The sequence below is a fragment of the Eurypyga helias genome, unplaced genomic scaffold (assembly GCF_000690775.1).
Source record: "Eurypyga helias isolate BGI_N326 unplaced genomic scaffold, ASM69077v1 scaffold17653, whole genome shotgun sequence".
Classification (NCBI taxonomy): domain Eukaryota; kingdom Metazoa; phylum Chordata; class Aves; order Eurypygiformes; family Eurypygidae; genus Eurypyga; species Eurypyga helias.
This window is the reverse complement of record NW_010242052.1, coordinates 26883-47392: the sequence shown is the minus strand read 5'-3', so window position 1 is coordinate 47392 and position 20510 is coordinate 26883. Positions and strand designations below refer to the sequence as shown.

General features: G+C 36.6%; 1 protein-coding gene across 1 annotated transcript in view; it reads left to right on the top strand.

Moving 5' to 3' along the window:
* Window positions 1–484: 484 nt before the first annotated feature.
* SLC25A21 (solute carrier family 25 (mitochondrial oxoadipate carrier), member 21) overlaps window positions 485–20510 on the top strand; it is a gene marked incomplete at its 5' end in the record, with an annotated part of 27541 nt that continues 7515 nt past the window's right edge. Inside the window, 4 exons of the mRNA XM_010148963.1 lie at window positions 485–551; window positions 8384–8443; window positions 10166–10273; window positions 15171–15335. Coding sequence (XP_010147265.1) covers window positions 485–551; window positions 8384–8443; window positions 10166–10273; window positions 15171–15335 — 400 coding nt within the window. The remainder of the gene's footprint in view (window positions 552–8383; window positions 8444–10165; window positions 10274–15170; window positions 15336–20510) is intronic.

The following is a 20510-nucleotide window of genomic DNA, read 5'->3' as shown; positions in this document are numbered from 1 at the left end:
CTTCATCTATTTTGAGTCATATTTAAAACTAAACTTCAAAAGATGGCTTAACTTAGCATCTGAAGATGAGGATGCAGTTTTTTTGTATGCAATTTACTGAAGTCATAGTTTTTTTCAAAATTTTGTGACTTCAGATTTTAATATGATCATAGCTATGTCAAGAAACTTGAAACAGTGAGATAATACTTCTTCATTGCCAGAACTTTTCCTCTTCTTTTAAATACAATTTCTTGTCCACACAGAAAAAAAAAATTTGAATTTTTACTTATTCACTGCTGATTTTTTGATATCCCCTCACCAGGTCATAATACAATTCATAGCACTTTAGTTACTTAGCAAGTAAACAAAGAACAACATTATTTGTCTGTATGCTTGGAAATGCTGAAATGATAGTTGCTTTGCTCAAAAGTGAAAATAGAATTGTCAGTATGGTAATGATATGTTATTTATCCATAAAAAAATAATTTCTTTTTTTCTTCAATAGATTGCTTGGCTTCTACAAAGGAATATTTCCTCCCATCTTGGCTGAGACACCCAAAAGGGCAGTGAAGGTAAAAACCCCTCCTTTAAAAATATGAGTAGGGATGACAGCTGTAAAATATTTTCTTTCTTCCTCACTGATTGACATTAGAATCTTAAACTTATTAGGGATATTAATCCTCTAATTTATCCTAGGAGTAAACTTTCTTGTTTATAGCACAATAAATATGTGCTTGATTTAGTGGCACATTAGATAGAGATAAGGCACTTAAATTCCAGGCTGGTTTTGACCTGTATATATATATTGTTACTGAAAACCAAATTACAATTAGTTTATGCAATCAAATTAATAAAATACTTTGTGATATTTTAGCATCACAATTACCTCTGGTTTAGACATTTTGTTTTACTGAAAATGCCTAGCAACTTGCAAAACAACTAAAACTAGCTTAATAAATTTAACACAAGAAGCCATTAAAGAAGCCACTTCTAATCAGTACTTACTCAGTAACTTGAAGTAGTATATCTGTAGGTTTGAAGTGCTGCCCAGAGTTTTCTTGTACTCTAAGGAGCACCCTACTCCTTACACTCACTTCTGTACAGATTGAATATCATAATGAGTACAGTTCTTCATCATGCACAGAACATCTTACTCCAGCTCTCTTATGTTTGAAATAGATACTAGCCTATCAAAGTGCATTTGCTGTCAAATGTTGATCTGATTTTCTTTTGTTATCCTTTATGTTGATTCGTAGAGCATTATTTTAGTAACATTCCTAAGTAAAATGCATCAGCACATCATTTTTTTTTTCAGTTAAGTCATGCAACCTTTTTCATTAAAACCTAGTAATTAAGCACTTCATCTTAAAGTTCTAAACCTGTCAAAGCATCCATTGTGTTACAAGCAAATGTTTCTTTGTCTTTCACTTCAGGACTTTGTAGTGTCCCGTAGTTACACCAAACGTGTCTAAAAGCAGTTATTATACAGAATGTGTTGATTTTCCTTTCTTTCTTTTTTTGTTTCTTTCTAAAAAGGCTGCATATGATTCTGGTCCTTAGTCTGCAATTAATCATTCACATTCCAGTTCCTTTACAGAGGAATAATATTTGTATTAAGTGACAGGATGTGACCTTGTAACAGAATCCTAAAGGAGTTCTGGTAATGTCATCTTCTTGTTTGCACTGGCATTTTAGATGCAAACGACATATGTCACCTATCTCAAAATTATTTAATACAGCTAAGAAAACTCAAGTTCTATTTAATAGCAAAGTGGCAGTGAAGTATAGATGGATGATATTTAGAAGATTCCTAATAAATTGTTTTCTTTGGACTGTGATGGTTCCTCTGTCTCTCCCATTCATTTGAAACAGGTCAAAGTCAATCAGATCGTGCTTTTTAGATTCCAACATATTGATAAAATACAAAACCAGTTTTGATTTCTTTCCTACCAACATGAGCTATTCAAAAATCGAGTCACTTTCTCTTATTCAGATTGAGTAAAATGACTTAAATACCACAATATTCTCTATAATTGTAGATTCAAAGAAAGATTTAAGTTGGGAGGGATCTCTGGAGGTCATCTGTTGAGAAAGCCGGGCTCACTTCATCGTTAGGCCGGGTTGATCAGAATCCTTGTCTAGCCAAGTTATGAAAATCTTCAAGGACGGAGACTACAGTCACTGTACTCTGGCTCCAGTTCTTATTTGCTTTTACTGTGAAGAATTTTGCCTTATATCCAGTCCAAATTCCCCTGTTGCAACTTTTGCCTATTGCCACTCGTGCTTTTGTTGTGGACCTCTAAGAAAGTCTGACTTAGTCTTCTGTATAACCTTTAGGTGGTGGAAGACAGGAATTAGATCCCCTTAGCCTTCTTATCTACAGGCTAAACATACTGTTTTCTCAGCTTCTTCTTGTACATCATAATCTCACAGCTCCTTAAATGTCTTACTGGGGCTCTCTGATTGGCATTTCTACCTAATTCTTGGTCATTTATTGAGCTCAATAATGTTTCTGCAACCATGAAATCATGTTTAAATGTTTCTTGTGTTTTTTTTTTTTTTAATTAAATCATTGAATTCTCTAATTCTTTCAACTATTCCTTTATATTTTATGTTGTTCCTAGAACATCAGGAGGACTTTAAGTTACCTTGAGACATCAGCTATATTCTACATCAGAAGAATTCAGTGACAGAATAGGGCAGGACAGTAATGTACATGTAAGAACCTGGGTGCTGAAGCAATTCTATGTGAGATGTTATATGCTACTATATGTCTGTCTGTCTGACCACGGTGCCAGGGAAGATTATGGAGTAGATCATCTTGAGTGCCATTATGTGGCACATATGGGACAACCAAGTGGTCAGGACCAGTCATCATGTGTTTATGAAAAGCAGGTCCTTCTTGACCAATCTGATCTCCCTCTATGACAAGGTGACCCACTTAGTAGATGAGGGAAAGGCTGTGGATGTTGTCTAACTAGGCTTTAGTAAAGCCTTTGACACTGTTTCCCACAGCATTCTCATGAAGAAATGGGCTGCTCATGGCTTGGATGGGTGTACTCTTCACTGGTAACTGGCTGGATGGCCAGGCCCAAAGATTTGTGGTGAATGGAATTAAATCTAGTCTATGGCTGGTCACAAATGGTGTTCCCCAGGGCTCAGTAGTGAAGTCAGTTTTCATTAATATCTTTATCTATGATCTGGATGAGGGGATTGAGTGCCCCCCCCTGTAATTTTGTGGACAACATTAAGTTGGGGAGGAGTGTTGATCTGCCTAAGGGTAAAAAGGCTCTTCAGACGGACCTGGACAGGCTGGATCGATGCACCAAGGCCAACCGTGTGAGGTTCAACAAGGCCAAGTGCAGAGTTCTACACTTGGGTCACAACAACCCCCTGCAGCACTACAGTCTTAGGGACAAGTGGCTCAAAAGCTGCCTGGTGGAAAAGGACCTGGGGGTGTTGGTCACAGCCAGCTGAATATGTGCCAGCATTGTGCCCAGGTGGCCAAGAAGGCTGATGGCCTCCTGGCCTGCATCAAGAACAGTGTGGCCAGAAGGACTAAGAAAATGATTGTCTGTCAGTACTGGGCACTGGTGAGGCCACACCTCAAATACTTGTTCAGTTTTGGGCCCCTTACTATAAGAAAGACACCGAGGTGCTGGAGCATGTCCAAAGAAGGGAAACAGAGCTGGGGAAGAGTCTGGTGCACAAGTCTTGTGGGGAGCAACTGAGAGAACGGGCGGTGTTTAGCCTGGAGAGAAGGAGGCTCAGGGGAGATCTTACCACTCTCTACAGCTACCTGAAAGGAGGTTGTAGCAAGGTGGGTGTTGGTGTCTTCTCCCATTAACATGCAATAGGACAAGAGGAAATGGCCTCAGGTTGTGCCAGGGGACATTTAGATTGGATATTAGGAAAAATTTCTTCACTGAAAGGGTTGTCAAGCATTGGAATGGGCTGCCTGGGGAACTGGTTGAGTCACCATCCCTGGTGGTATTTAGAAGACATGTAGATGTGGTGCTTAGGGACATGGTTTAGTGGTGGTCTTGGCAGTGCTAGGTTAACAGTTGGACGTGATGATCTTAAAGGTCTTTTCCAGCCATTTTCCATCATTAGATTCTATGATTCTAATTTCTGACATCCGAAGTGGAGTTTTTACCCATGCTTTGACCTGAAGAGAATCCAGCTTAGCTCAAATTTCCACCAATCTTATTTGGATATGACCACAACATTAAAGTCACTGCTTCCTTTGGCTCACTCTCCAGCTTTTATTCTTCTAATAGTTTTCCTCATTTTAACAGACCCCAAGATGACCGTAGTCCACTGCCAAACTGACTAGTGAGATTTAGAGGAAGACTGTGTCCATGCCTATGGTTTTGAGTACTGAGAAAGGACAAAAGGTAGAGAGGCAATTTTTAGGTTCCAGAAATCTTGGTTTGTGTTTGTAATGAACCTTTCAGAAAACTTCTTGTAAAGTGTTTTTATATCTCAAAAAAGTGTATAGAGAATGGACAAAGGAGATTTTATAATAAGAAGAATAGTACTTGTGCCACTAGAATATTGTATTTATCTGGTGTGGATATTTGCAAATAAAAACAAAGCTACTAAAATAAAGTTATTTAGCCCAAGTTATTCAGACAATTCAGATGAAGATACAGCTTGACTTTTAGTCAACTACGTTCTCATATCTGTCTTGCTATTTCTTTCTTTTCTCTCTCTCTCTCTTTATTTGCCTTCTAAAAAGAAAGCTGGTATTTCTGGAAGACGAAAAGTCAGAGTTTATAACTTTATGTTAGATTGAACTCGGAGGAAAGAAGTGATGATGCCAATACGATGGTTAACAGATGAACTTTTAGGGCAAATTTATATTGTTCATGTGTTCCCAGACATCTTGTTTCAAGCATATATTTTTACCTTAGAGTTACTGAGACATCTGGTAAGTACTTTGGCTATTTTCTGTGTAACTTGAATTAAAGTGTATCTTTGCCAGATGGAAAATAATGGTTATTATATACACAAGAGCATGTTTTAAATTCATTTATTCTGGTGGATTATTTTGAGGGGTTTGTTTGGGTTTGGTTTTTTTTTTTGTGCAAACTATTAACTTAATACAACTGTAGAGAAAAAGACAAATTACACTGTTTTTTAAAACATTTTGGGTGTACATACATTATATAAATCTATATGATATAGTTAGATGCTTTTTGTCAAAATTGTATGTACACTAGACACTCTAGCACACCCAGCAATATTTATATTGAGTTTTATTGCTATTGATTTGTTTTCTTTAAAAAATGACATAAAACATAGATACTATTAAGTAGTTATTTTATTTATGACTCTAGGAAGCTATTGATTTTTAACATAACATTTTTTAAGACCAAAAAATTGCTAGGTAGTATATTTCTGCCTTTATTACAAGCATTTTACAGATCTGTAACACTATGGAAAACATTAAGGAATACCAAGAATTCCATTAAAGGTTAGGAGGGTAACAATGAGAAGAAAGATGCTGGAGAGAGAATAAAGCAAACTTTATCACAATAAGAAATTAATTTAGTTCAGTGAAATAACTCACCCACCCACAATTGACACTTTCTCAGAAACTTCCTTTTACCTATAAAATATCTTCAGTTATCCAAAAAGAGAGACTTACAGTCTAACACTTCTATCTTTTCTGTTTATTGGCAAGGCCTGTACAACAATTTTAAACATATTTGCAGGATGTTTGCAAGATTAGTGTTCAATCTGTACACTATTTGGAGGGCAGTTAAAATCTGGGCCTGGATTCTAGGACCTTTTCTGTAGAATGAGATGATGATCCCTGCTGAGGATAAAAAAAAGTACCTATCCTCTGGCCAGAGGATCAGCCCTTCAGTTTTCAGTATTTAACATCCTAATTTTGCATTATGTATATATATTCCCTCCTGCTTTAAATGTGGTAGCATTATTAACACATTAACACCCAGTTCTTTGATGGTTTTGGTGTGATTCTAGTGACTTTTCATTTGAAGCAGGTCTTGACTGAAAAATGTTATTGACTTTGCCATAGGACAGTGTTCTAAACAAGTTAAAATGAAAATGTGGTGCTTATTACTTGTGTTCCTGCACACGTGGTTTATGGAAAAGCTGTTTTGTTCTGATAGGTCTGTGGTAACTGAGCCCTGAGGGACTGAGCTTGTCTTCTTTGGCTGAGGCCCAACACAGTTCACCCAGTCTTTCTGTTTTGTCTGAAAAACTCTGTTCCCTTATGTTTCTTATGATTTCCACATCTCCGTTTACCTCATTTCCCATTGCCTTCCTCTCGTGGTGAAACAGTTTGACAGTCACGTGCACGGGCAGGTGCTGTGTGAGGAATCACGACCCCACGTGTGGGAGCGACATGCACAGACTTCAGAGGATCCCACCTTCATCTGAATCATCTGGCTCTAAACTAATCAAGGACTACAGGTCAACCTTGGAAAGTTGCCAAGAAAGTCAGAGGATCTAGTTATTTACTTTTGCCATCCAGGGATGTGGCAGCTCTTGCTCTAGCACATACCCACCTGCGCTGATGCAGTCGTGGTGAAGCTGTGACAGGTTTTTGTTGTTCAGTCCCATAATGCTGGACCTGGCATGTAAAAGCCACTTTCCTTTTGCACGCAATGTTGTGAATACTTCTTGGACAGAATACAGGGCTCACAAATAGTGAGCTGTAGTTACGGACCTTGTGTTGTTTCATGAGTGAAAATTGCATGGAATAATACCTCCAATATCTTTGGTTTTACCTGGAATTCAGATATCTACTCTTTATAACCTGCAAGATTTTCTGCTCTCTTCATCCCTTATGCTAGAAGATAGTTTTCACTGCCCGCAGAACTGTCTTACGTGGCATCAGTATGGAGTGCTTTCTCAGTGGCATCAGCAACATATTTCCAGAATACGAATTTGAAACAACATGGATTTTGGGGAAACTTGCTGTACACAGAAGCACTGGACTAGAAAGGATCTCTTAGCTCAGCAAGTCTAGTCCCCTGCTGTCCTATAATCTTCTCCTATAAACTTACTATACTCTTCCTTACAAGTGACTAAGATTTTTCCTCTTTATTCTTTTTGGAAGACTGTTTCAGGACCCCATTCCTTTGGTTGTGAGAAAGTTTCATCATATTTCAAGCCACACTGTATTTATGAGTAGTTTTTACTTTTATACCCAATTATGTTACGTATCTCTCCTTTCCTTGATTTTCATTCTCCTGCAGCCTCTCTTTTGCAAGACTAAACAAGGCAAATGTTTATTCTCCTTCAGTCTTCATTATTAAAAAAAAATTTTTAAGTTCTCCTTATGGTCCTGGTAAATCTGTTTTGAACGTGGTCCAAGCTCATCTTTTCTGAACAAGGTGTCCAGGATTGTGTGCTGTGTTTCAGAGCGCATCTTACCCATAATTTGTAAAATGTCACAAATACCCTTTCTTTAGAGTATACCTTGACTCGTGTATCTTAGGCTTTGTGTCCACAGACAAGGAGATAGGCGGTGAAAGTCCATCTACATATGTCAATGGGAAGCTTCATACTGACTTCACTGTGGTCGTGGTTATTCTCAACATTATTTTTGAAACAACAAAGCTGTTAATTTATTCCACTTTGATATTTAGAAGATTTCACAAAAAGTATTCTGAAAATTAATGGATTTGGGTAGCAAGAAGTGTTAGGTTGCAAAGTGAACCATTGGTCTTTCACCAGGTTGGTACAAGTGAAACTGAGCTTCTAATTTCTTTTTTGAAGTTCAAACACATGAATGTAGCTTTCAAAACTCATCAGGATTCTCAGAATTCCTGAGCACCACTGACTAAAACAAAAAATTGGGTGAAGGATTTATTTGTAAAGAGCAAAAACTAAAAAAATATGTCTGTTGACAGTAAAAGTTTATAAAAATCTACAGACATTCCATCTTCAAAATCTGCAATTACATCTCTGATGAGATGTAGACTAGGTAGACAATTATCTGAGAAATGTGAAAGTGATTGCATTATATTAAAGATATGAAAATCATCTCTTGGGAGAAATGGTAGTACCTGCTGCTACACTTATACCAGTATATGAAAGTTAGATGCTAAAGGAAAAGTGTGTAAATTAAAAACATGAACTATGTCTTGTAAGTGAACTCTTGTGTAAAACTTTAATTGCTCTTATGATGCTATTACACTTGATACATTGATAAAATCACTTCTGAAGCTTGATTGTGTACTATCCCACAACTAATGCTGCTACAGAGAGTGTGAAACAGAAGTGGCTTGTGTTCATTTTGCAGAACTTCACACAGCTACTCAGAATACAAAGTAGTGAAGCTCCACTGAAGCTTGGTTTTACCCATTTGTCTAAGTTGCACGTATTTTTTTTGATGTAATTTCAGTCTAATTTTTATTTGCAGTTTTTCACCTTTGAACAATACAAGAAGCTGCTAGGATATGCATCATTGCCACCAGGACTGGTATGTATGGATACAGAAATTCATGTTCTAATTTAATATGTGTATACTGAACAGTCCCATCCATTTCCTCCCATAGAAGGAGCCCAAAACCAAACAGGACAGTTTAACCAACAGTTTTTCGTAAAAGACTTGTCCCTTGAAAACACTGATAACAGAATTTATCAAAACTATAATTATGTTAATTTTTATATCTAATGTCTTCAAAATAATTCCTTACAATGTCATAACATTTGTTAACAAGGATAGCAACAGTCACCAAGGAAGAATCTGCATGCAGGATGTTATTCTTCATTCTTGCAAAATAACAAAAAAAAAGGTTGAACATTATCAATTTTTAATTTTTCATGTGATAGTGACTGGAGAGCTCAACCACGTGTCAAATTGCTGTTCTGCAAGTCACAGTGTAACTATAACAAAAATATAGACCTCAGTCTTATTCTAAAGACTGTAACAGAAGCATAAACTATTGATAGGAAACTGCTGCCTCCTTTGAAGTCAATGGCAAAACTCCCTCGTACATCAGTGATGTCAGGAGTTCGTATCAAGAACACAACCTTTAAAAATAAAATACAGTATGTACATACACACACACAAAAAGGTTGTAATGCTAAAAAGTAGCTTATGTACATTGTCTGCACTTTCATATATAGAGCTTAATTCTGCTCTCATATACCATTTGGAATAAAAAACTTCGTAAGAATTGCTGCTTTATGTGGTGTAAGAATGCAAGTAGTAGTAAATATTTTTTTTTTCACAATAATGGCATCACAACTGTAAGAAACAATAGATATCTTTATGGTTAGGCTATAAAAGTTTTGGTAATGAAGGATTCCCAGTACTGATTGTGATAATATTTTCAGAAAAATCTTGAAAAAGGGTTCACATAACTTCCGTGGGAGATGCTGGCCAGTTTACCCCAAATCATAAGGATTTGTTTATAGGTCATTTTTAACTAGCAAGTTGTTTCTTTCTTGAAAATTTTGAGTAAGTTCTCATTTAATAGTTCTACTTCAATCTGTTGCTTCCTTCCAGTTTATTTATTTTGGCATTTGTTAAACATTTTCTTTTCTCATGAATTTTTCTTATAATTATCAATGTATCACAACATTAAATAAGGCTAAAAATTATCTGGAATTATCTGCAAGAGGGTAAATACCCTCTTTTTTTGTTAAATGACAAACAATAAAATCATGAACACCTGTATTAGAGTTTTCTTGGTCAAATGAGTTTCAAATTGGAATTTGTTTTATAGTTGTGGCTCTCAAGAGAAAAGTATGTGATAACTGAAAGAAATAATTAAAATCTTGTTCTCTTGAGCGCAAATAACTCTCAGCCCCATGTGAACCAAAATTCCTTTTTTCCGGTGCTGCATAACTGCATTCATATTTGTGTTTTTATTCAGACTCCACCCAAAGATAACATGAGGGCATTGTTTTTACATGTTTCCATAATAAATTGGTACCACAATTTTTCTTCCAGCTGAAAAGAGAATTCATTGACAGTGATATGGCATTTGATTTTGTATTTTTGGAATGTGGTTTATGGCTACCATCATATTGTCTTCATGAACTGTCAGCATATAATCGAGGGCTAAACTTTAGTAATAGGATACTAAATAGCATTTCTGTAATCTTGCAATTTGCATTGTATCATTGAGTTACATAATCTGATGTATGGGTAATTTTATTCCTTAATTTTTAACTTTAATTTTCACTTTCCTAGGCATTTGCTGTTGCTGGCTTGGGATCTGGGTTGACAGAGGCAGTTGTGGTTAACCCTTTTGAAGTAGTAAAGGTTACCTTACAAACAAATCGGAATGCTTTCACAGAGGTATGAGAATTGCTCTGTTCTTATTTTTCTGCTTTATTAGGCATAATGCATTTCAAAGTTCATATTCAGAGCAGAATGTCTATAATATACTGAGTTGATGCAAACGATTTTCCTACAAGCTTAACAGAAATGGAAAAAGAGAGAGGAGATGCAATAGATGATGCCTTCAGAGATGGTTACAGTCTGGTCAGCGGTGTCAGCATCTCCAGTGTAAATATTCTGTGCCTGAAATGCACCTTCATCCCTCCAGAACTGTGAGGAATTGTAATCTGGAAGTACGAACTTTAATCCCTTGTACACATTTGCCCCAGCAGGATCCAGACTTCATGTGAACACCGAAGGTTAGGGTAAAGCCCCACAGCCCCATGCCCTAACCAGGGTCCAGCTGTGTATTATGTGTTATGTTAAAGTTGTAGCTGGTAGATTTCAGAGTCTTGGATTAAATTACTTATATTATAGGTCTTTACATTTATAAGCACAAACAGGGAAATAGTTATATAATAAAGCACACAGATAATTTAGATTCCTGTTTCACTTCAGAGTTTTATGATTCAAGTATTGTTTTGTTCAAAGAAGTCAGGATGCAAAACCGACTTTGTCCACGGTTCTGGGTACTGCTGAAAGAGGAAAAAGATTAAGCTGGAAAACAGTGATTCATCAAAATCAACAGTTCCCAGGAATGTACCAACTTCAAGTAATTTTAATGTAGAAAATATTCCAGGCTGGAGTGAAGGCAGGTAGTCGCACAGTTCATTCTTTCTTTTCTCAGCGACTAAGACTAACAATTGTCAAACCAGGTCTTTCAAAATCTTTTGAGAAATAGCTGTATCATAGTAGAAGTGCCAAATCACATAAGCATGGCATGAAAAGGTTGTCTGAATCACTGGCGAGACAAGATTTTTGCATATTCTACTACTGTGTTTTGACTGAGTTCATACTTGCATGCCTTGTAGCACTCATCTGCACAAACTGACCGCTGCTGGGGCATGCACAGTAAAGAGGTTTCTCACCTGGCCATTTACATAAGCTGTTTGTGCCAAGTTTCTCAGGTACCCTCTGGCAAAACTACCACTGATATAAAAATACTGCCACTGATTTCCAAATGTCAGACTGGATGGTACCTACTCCATACCTTATCCAGAGAAGCATTTTCGTTCAGAATAAAACTTAAAATGTTTTGTAAATTTCTGTTCAACTCTCAATGCACACAAAAAAGATGTTTGGTTGCTCCAAGTTTCCATCCAGCCTAGACATTTTTTAACCATGGGCAGCAAAGCCACTGAAACAGAGAGCTAATACACTACAGGAGTAAAAAGGTCAGGATCCTGGAAGGAGAGAGACTGAAAGTGGGAGAAAGCAATGTGTGAGAGGATATATCTCTCAGGAAGATGATATGAAAAAATTACTGCTCCAGCAGTACTAAATTAAGCAGGTATTCTGGATCTTTCTGCCTCTAAGTTGTGAAGATAAAGCCACCTATCTTAATAAAATCTCTGGGTTTGAGTGTAAATACACCAGTATTATATTTTGAGGAAGCTAGTTCCTGTGAAGTTGTAAGAGACCAGTGTTCATACTTAGTAATTTTGTTCTCTATTGCAAACTTTATAACAAAGTCTGGGGTGTTTTAGTAAATTTTACGCAATTACTTACTTTAATTACAGCATCCCTTCCTTGGTAACATTTGGAATTCCAGTAATCAAAGTGTAGCTGTTCAAAAGCATTCTGAGTTGCTTTGTTTTAGGTGAATTGAATTTGAATTTGATTTAAATGCAAATTTTCACAAAATAATAATATATTATCACAGAAACAAAATTATAGAAGAATGTTATTGGGACACCACTAGGAACCTAGTTTACACCTAAAATATAAATATAAGTGTCTCTTTGCCCTAATGAAAGAACCCAAAGGACTGAAGTTCTTAAATCACAAAGATAATTAAATCACCGACATATCAATTTTTAATATATATATTTTTTAAGCATTAGACTTTCACATTTTGCTGTAAATCAGAACTTCAGTGACTACATTACCATGATTTCAAGTTCTCATTGATAATATGTTAAAGAACATTCCACACCAAAGCATGTAAACTCAAGCCTATAGGGAGGAGTGTGCGCATGTTACACAGCGTAAGGCAATGGTACATTCATTTCATTACCATGCACTGTTTTTCTAAGTGGTTTAGGTAAAGTATGTACCTATCCCATGGTGTAGCTTTCATGCTGTATGATGAAACCTAATGCAGTTCACATATTTCTTTGACTATTGTATTGAAATAATAAATATCTTGTTTAAAAGGAACAAGGAAGAGCATTAACACATACACCCACACCCAGACTCCCACACACCCCCAAAGCAAATATTCACACACTACAGTGACAGCTGAAATATTCTGTGGTACCAGATCATCTTTCTAGGGCTGACAGGTTTAAAGAGGAAGGCCACCATAAATCATGTATTGTCATCTTTGTAATGTGGATTGCTACAGGTGAAAATAACGGTGACATTTTGTTAAGGTAAACTGCTAGAAGGCCTAACACCTTGTTGTTTGTTGGGTTTTTGGTTTTAGGTTTTTTTTTTTCACCTGTAGCCATGGATAACTCACTGAATATAGAAGTTGGTGTGGTAATAAAAATCTCACCTGACTTAAGAGTTGTGATTAATTAAACAAATACAAGTTTCTGCTCTATGATGAGAAAAATCTGATTCCAGATGCCACTGACTAGGTCTCCATTAAGTATAAGTCAACACTGTGTGAAGTGAATTAAACGCCAGGTGTTTATACAATACATTCCTCCATCTGAATTAATCACCCTAAGGTCCTTCCATCACCAGTGATGAAACACAGACCTTTTATGGCTTGATCTGCTAACATTTTGGATGCCTACTTTGGATGAAGTGTTGTCTAGGAGAGCCCTCTTTATTGCTAAAGGACTGAAAAAGTGAGTCTTTTTGAGTACCTCAGATGTAGATGTAGACATTGCAGGTACATTTGGACTGACAAATCCCATCTCAGGTGTTCAGCAAGTAAAAGGTTTCCCCTCTGAGTCGTTAGTAAATCCATATTCAAGTTGAGCCCAAGGGATACCTTAATATTGAAAGTTGCTGTATTCAACATAAAGCACTATATTCAGGAACTCTAGTTTGTTTGTTTGGTTGGTTTTTTGGTGGATAAGAAGGGATGTTATTGCTAGTATCTGGTCCATATTCCATGTTGGGAATTTAGAAGAGATTCTGATTTGAATCTCTAGGGATACTTAGAAAAGTAAACTATAGTAAAATGCATATAGAGCATTAACAGGATAATATTAGTTACCCAATATGAAAAAACAGAATGAAACTTAGTATTAAAGACTAAACTTGTCAGTCACCTAAATAAGCAGTCAGATATAATAGGCATCATTTGGCTGAAGCTGTTGATCTACCATAGTGATATTTTGAAATGGAAAGCTATTAAACAAATAAGTGTATTGAAATTAGCTGTGTTCACAGCGTTGTAGTCAAAATTCTTCTATATTTTCATGTTTGAACCTCCTAGTGGAAATCATGTTTTGCCTTTCTAATGAAATATTTGGTTACCCAGAGCTGACTTTATGCTTTGGAGAAAACCAGACTCAAATCAACAACTTTTTGAAAGGAACTTTTTTCTAAATCTTATAAAAAGAAATCTAAAATGTTCAGAAGGGGAACACCTGATTGTGAGTATCACAGTATATTGGAAAATAGATCACATGTGTATGTAGTCAGGCACATCCTGCCTGAGGAACTCAACATTCTATAATTGGATTCTGAAGAAGTTTCTTCCTTTCTGCCTCTTCTTAAATGGGAGTTGGCTGGCTAAATGGTTTCTATGCCTCTTGGACATTATTTTCAAGACAAGATTTCTAAAGTCACTTTCCTAAATCTGTACCTTGGAATTTAATTGGGTGTTCCAGTTTTCAAAATATAGCTACACTTTTTAAGTCAAATAATTCATTACGAGGGCAAAAGAGGATTTCCAGTTGGATGCTTAAGAAAAAAAAAAAAACCAAACACACACCTTCATTTCAAGATTTTCAACAGTGGAAGAGGAAAGTTTAACATGTAATCTGGTTTTAAAAAGTACTGCGTACCCAATAACTCCTTCAAAAGTCAATGTCTTAAAGCAGCAGTTTGCATTCTTAACAGCATGAAGAGCCTCAGAGGATCCAGAAGGGTTCCTAGGCAATATATATGCCTTTGTCACCTTTCGATCTTGTTCCTGACATTGAATCTGGAAACTGCTAAACTGATCTTCAACACAAATATTTATGGCCTCTCTTGCTGCTCTAATTTGTGGCTCTCAAGGACTTGTTCCCTAACCATAATGGCTCAAAAATTTCCTGTTCCAATTGTGTCCCTTTCAGCACTCCTTCACCATGCAGGTTCCTGTGCCATTTGCTTTATTAGAGAAGCAGTTTTTATCTTCTTATTGTCCAGAATAATTGTTATATACTCTAGTTGTCTAAGGGTTTCATATGTCATAATCCCAATAGCACAACATCAGTGTTAAAAAACTCTTGCCAAATTCACATATTCAAAACCTCATAATCCTCTATAAAATCTTTTTTTTAATTATTATTATTATTATCTTAAGACCTTTTCCTTTGCTTTAGTGATCATTAGTCTTTTATATCACTCAAATCATGCTTTCATATTTTTTTTCTACAATCAGAAAAATGAGGAAAAAATTTTTTTTCAATGAAAGTTGTGAATTTTTACATGATCACAGGAAAGGAAAATAACAAATATGGTGAGACTCTAAGGTAAAACAACAAGAATTGGCAACACTGTTTGTCAACAGGATTGAAATGATGCTGTGGTTATTGTTTTCTTTTTGTAAAGATGATCTCTTCCTTCTTTTGTTTAATTTGTGTAGCAACCATCTAGCTTTGTTCAAGCTCGGCAGATCATTAAAACCGATGGTTTGGGCTTCCAAGGACTCAACAAAGGTCTTACTGCAACACTAGGCCGTCATGGAGTTTTTAACATGGTTTACTTTGGATTCTACTTCAATGTGAAAAACATTCTTCCAGTCAATAAAGTAAGTTCTTCATACAGTGCAATAGACAAACAGATAGGAGGTTTGGTTATTTAATTAACACTGTATTTTTCTGTGCAAAATTGTGGTATTGAGTAATAAATAGTGACTAACCTAGCTCTCTGTTTTGCAGAAATCTATAACATTTTAATGGAAACAAAACAAAGATTTCTACTTCTCACTTTTTAAGCAAAGCTGAGTTAAACAAAGTAGTCATGTTTGAATTCTCATTTTTATGAATTTCCCTTTGTATCATGGTAGCAATGTAAAAAGGCAGAAATCAGGATACAGGTATGTTACACTTACGTTAGGAATGTATGCACTTTCTGTGGTAAACTGGTGCAGAAGAGGAAAATCTGTTTCTAGATCTTTTTTCAGAATTCACAAAGCAAGGGGCAAAGCGTGAGGAGATGGCAGAGCTGCAGTATGTAGAATATTCTGGCCACGTACCAGGCCTATTTACTCAAGAGAGCAATCTAGTGTTGTAGGACAACAGGGCAGATTTATCCATATGGGATGGAGCCAGCCCAAAACTGGATTTACAGTGTCATGCAGAGGGGCTTATGTAGTTTGGAAGTTAAAAAATAAAAAGAATTTTTATAGCTGTAGTTTCACTTGAAACAAATTTATTTCATTGTCTTATACTCCTTTACATAACAAAGAAAACATTTCCCTTTACAACAAAGGGAAATTTTACTAATGAAATCGTGGTAATACTGGCAACTTTCTAAATGACTCCGTGAGCAGCAGCTAATGGTTTATTAATGACTCCAGTGCGTTACTTTCTGAACTGTGTTTTCACTAATGTGATTTTTAGATGATGACAGTTAAACAGTCACAGGTGTAATATGTAGTGATATTCATATAAGAAGCTGCAATTTACATCAAAAGGGATCAGTTTCTATTCCCAGATGAAATAACACCTCTTTTTTTCTGCACTTCTGAGTAGCCTGGTATTTTTGTTGGCAACATTGTATAAATGGAGAAAAGCTCCACTTCTTATTTGCAGATATTACAGTAAATCGAATTGTTCCAGAGCAGCTAACCCGCAAGTTTCGGCAAGTTTCTTTTAGTGTATTTAAGAATACTTTACAATGTACTTTAATCACACATTCTAAAAACTCAAGGCACATGCATAACTTGATACTAAGGTAGAAGTAAACACATTCATGTTGATCAAAAGATGAAAAAATTATAATTACTGTGTAGAACATTCACAGTCATGTGCAGGTAAGGACAAAGAGGCTGGTGTGTAACTTCTATGGAAATCGTGTTCTTCTATAGCAATTGAAGAATAGTAATAATATTTGGCATAAGCATGCTTTCCAGCTTTTCAGATTTAAAAAAAAAAAAAAAGTGGGAAAAATATTGCATGATTAAAAAGATTCAGAGCTTGATGATCTGAGATAAATCAGCACTTTTTACAGATTCTGTGTGATGCATAGAATTGCTAGAATCTACCACATAGATTTAAATACATCTAGAAAACAAGAGAAATTAGTTCAGTAGTGTCAGCCAGAGGCCCATCTGTCTTGTACATACTGTCAAAAGCAGAAGACAATTTAATCAATGTAGGATTAGATTGCGTTAACTGCAGATTAGAGAGGTTCGCCTTGTGCTCGAGCAGTGCAAAGTGGCTTGCACAGTGGCTACATGTGTGCTAGTAAATTGAGCAGCGTCACTGAAACCCAGTCATCTGTGCAGTTAAATGTTCCCTGGCACAGCTTTGGCCCAGGCCAGCCAACACTGTTCCTGGGTACGGCTTAGGAGCTAGCGCAGACAAGGAACCATTCCTAATAAGTAGGTTTCATGCAGCCAGTCAGTTTTGAATGGTAATAGCATTTAATAGCGCTAATAAAGTTAGTAGGGCACTCTAGTCCAGCTGGCATCAGTGCCATAGACAATTCTGTGCATACAGATACAGCCAGCCAGTAATTCTGATCAAACTCCCATTAAAGTCAATGCAAATCTTACCCTGAATTTAACAGGGTTCAGATCAGACCTCATCTGGCTTGTGCTAGCCAGTGGTATGTCTCAGGTATTTACATGCACTGAGCTTCACTTCAGTGACTAGAAAACAAAAGTACTCAACAATACTTTGTAATATATAAATTGAGCCTTTTCTGTCAGTTGGCAGGTACTAGAAGCAAAGAGATATCAAACCTGTAGAAGGATTTTGATAGAATCTGTTTTGCAGTTAGACTGAAAAATACTGGGCAGTTGTAACTTTTCAAGGCTTCTCACAAACTTGATTTCATCACAAACCCTAATTTGTTCACTTTGTATATTTTGCCAGAAAAGAAAATCTGAAAGTCAGTCTTGTGATATTGACAAACATATAAAAATTTTGAAATAAGAATACTAGACTTTTGAAATAATTTTGGCTCTTGACTATGTATCTGCTGTTCACCATCTGCAACCTAAGTGGAAAAATGTATGGAAATGTCCGTATGAGCCTTTTAGCTGTCAACAGTGCTAAACTGTGCATTAAATTTGCATCCCAATTAAGGATGTTTGCAGCTTATTTTGCCAAAAACAATAAACCTTTTATGTTGAGCGGTCAAATGATATAAATGACATGTGTGGGTTGTAAATGTTCGTAATGAATAATTTTTCATATGTTCAGCCTGTTCTGCTAAACAGACCATTTACAGCCGACCTCATGCTCTGTTTACTGAAAATGGAGTAAGTCAGACTTGTTTCAATTGCCACTAATGTATCAACCATAGAACATTAACAGCTATGCATCTGCACTAGCAATCAAATTAGTCTGCAAATTTATATCGTCTCAGTTTTATGGCACCTGCTTTTATAGCACATTTCATAGGCTTCCAGCAGCTCTCGCTTTTCAATTTTTTATCATGGTTGGGTTTGATGGTAAACATTAGTTTCATTAAAACCTTTGCTCACTACCACCTCCAAGTGGCTGTCCTATTTCTTAACGTTATGAAATTTCCTTACTGTCTGTTAAAAACCCCCTTGGAAACGTGGCCTACTGCAAAACTCATTTCAAATCAGGCACTGCTGGCCCCAGCTGCCACAGATGTACCTGCCTGTTGTTAAAAGTGCTGCTGCATCAGGCAGTGGGGGCTGAGCAGCGTGTTGTTTTCTCAGAGACAGGGCCCTAAACATCTATAGGCAAAGAAGAGGAGATGGGAAACCAGAGTGGGCTGTTTAGCTTAGCAAATAGGTAAGATAGTAGACTACAATTTTATCTGTAGTTGTTTTCAGATCCGTGTCAACATAGGAGTGATAGGTAGGAATAGACAGTGAAAAGGACACATAGTGCAACACAGTTGAAAAAATAGTAAACCAAGATTATTTATGAGAAGGCTGGATCAGAGTGCAAAATAGAATAACCTCAGAGCTACCATCCAAGCTCAGGTTTCAGGATGACTGGGGAAGTGAGGAAAAAAAAAAGGCAGTGCTGTATCCAGTACGATGTTACAAACCACCCATTGATTAGTATTCTCCAATCCAAGCTGTCCTGTCGCTGTGGAAACCACAGCCTCTGTTGTTTAAAGGCTTCAGCCCAGGCCACCATCACCAAAAGATGCTGTATCAAAGGAGGAGAGTCTGTTGCTACATCAACTGCTCCTGTACTGTGGCATTCCTATAGGCAAGACAGATATTAATTTTCAGGAGAAGAATCTTCAGTTAAAATAAAAAGCTGAAGAAGAAAAAACAAGCTTCTGCTGTTTTCCTACAGAAATTAGAATAATGCTGAAACCGATAACCAGGTTCTACAATAGCTGACAGAGAGGACAACTTAAAATAGCTAAGTTCTTACAAGACATTCAAACAATCATTAAAAAGAAGAAGACATCCTGTAAGTGCATCTCATGAGTTCGTCAGGTGAGAGAAATTTTTAGAGGGAACTTATGCCTTATTAAATACTGAATTCCATGGGAAAAGCCCATATAAGCCTTAATCTGAGCTTGCACCTTTCCAGACACTGGTATCAATCAGTCACAAGAACATCAAACTTCCTTAGTTCTGGTATTCATAGGGCTACACTTTTTTTTCTGTTTCATACATTATTGTATAGCTGAGACTGAAGATGGATAGGGCAGATGAAGTTACTGGATGCAGGGTTAAGCAATAAAATATCCATTGCTGGGTGCCCTTTCCTGCATAGTTAGTGTCTAAAGGATGCCACAGAAATGTGACCTGCTTGGAACCCCAACACTTTATGAACAGTCTGGTCATCTGGGTAGACCAACTCTGTGTGGGAGAGCTGAGTCTTCAGAGTTATGCACATTTTGTATTCTGTGACCACATTTTTTGTTGTCTCCTGTTTTTTTATTTACATCAAAAGTTCTTTGGTGCAGATATTTGTTTTAGGACTAAATGAAGTCAAATCCTAGCTTTGCCTTATGGCTCCATAAGGTTATATCAGAAGAGTAAATAATAGGTAATAGTGCTAGTTATAAATCTGGATGAAGATTAATAATTTTATCAGCAAACTGTATTGTGAGAAAAATAAATCCCTGAGAGGATTGAAGACTGTTTGAAAATGTATACCTTGTACAGCAGACAGCCATGTAACTCTGGAGACTAGCCAGGACATTTGTCCTAGTGGCTGTCATTCACTTTCTTATGCTGTCAGACATCTGTCAGGTGGATCTTAAAAACTTAAATAAATGTCTGCTGCAATGAGATTGCACTCAAAGACGAATCTGAGACAACAGTGTGAAAAAGCTCATTCAATTCAAACAAAGTGCAGCTGTGACTATGCATATTGGAATGCCTTTTCTGGCCATCAATATGTTTATTGTAGTTATAATTTCAGCATTTCCTATGCATCTTGACGAAGATCAGGCCATCATCGTACTAACCTGACAGCAAGCTATAGTTTACAATAAGGAGTTTACCATGTGACTGTATGAGATGGACAGAAGTTCAGGGTGCATAAAGCTATGAAGTTGTTTCTTAAGCTGGGACCAATTCTTGACTAAGTCACAAACAAAAACTGTGAATATTCTGTAAAAGAATCAAAGCATGGTGTTATTACAATAGTGATGGGACTTGCTTTCACGTTTTCATTTTTAACCTTTCTGGAACCTTGCAGTCGGTCTACATCATTTTTCTCCTCCTTACTGCTGATTTCTGCTGGGAGTTTACATGCCTCCAAACTATCTGATCACATTTGTACCTGCCTCTCCCTCTCTAAGGCAG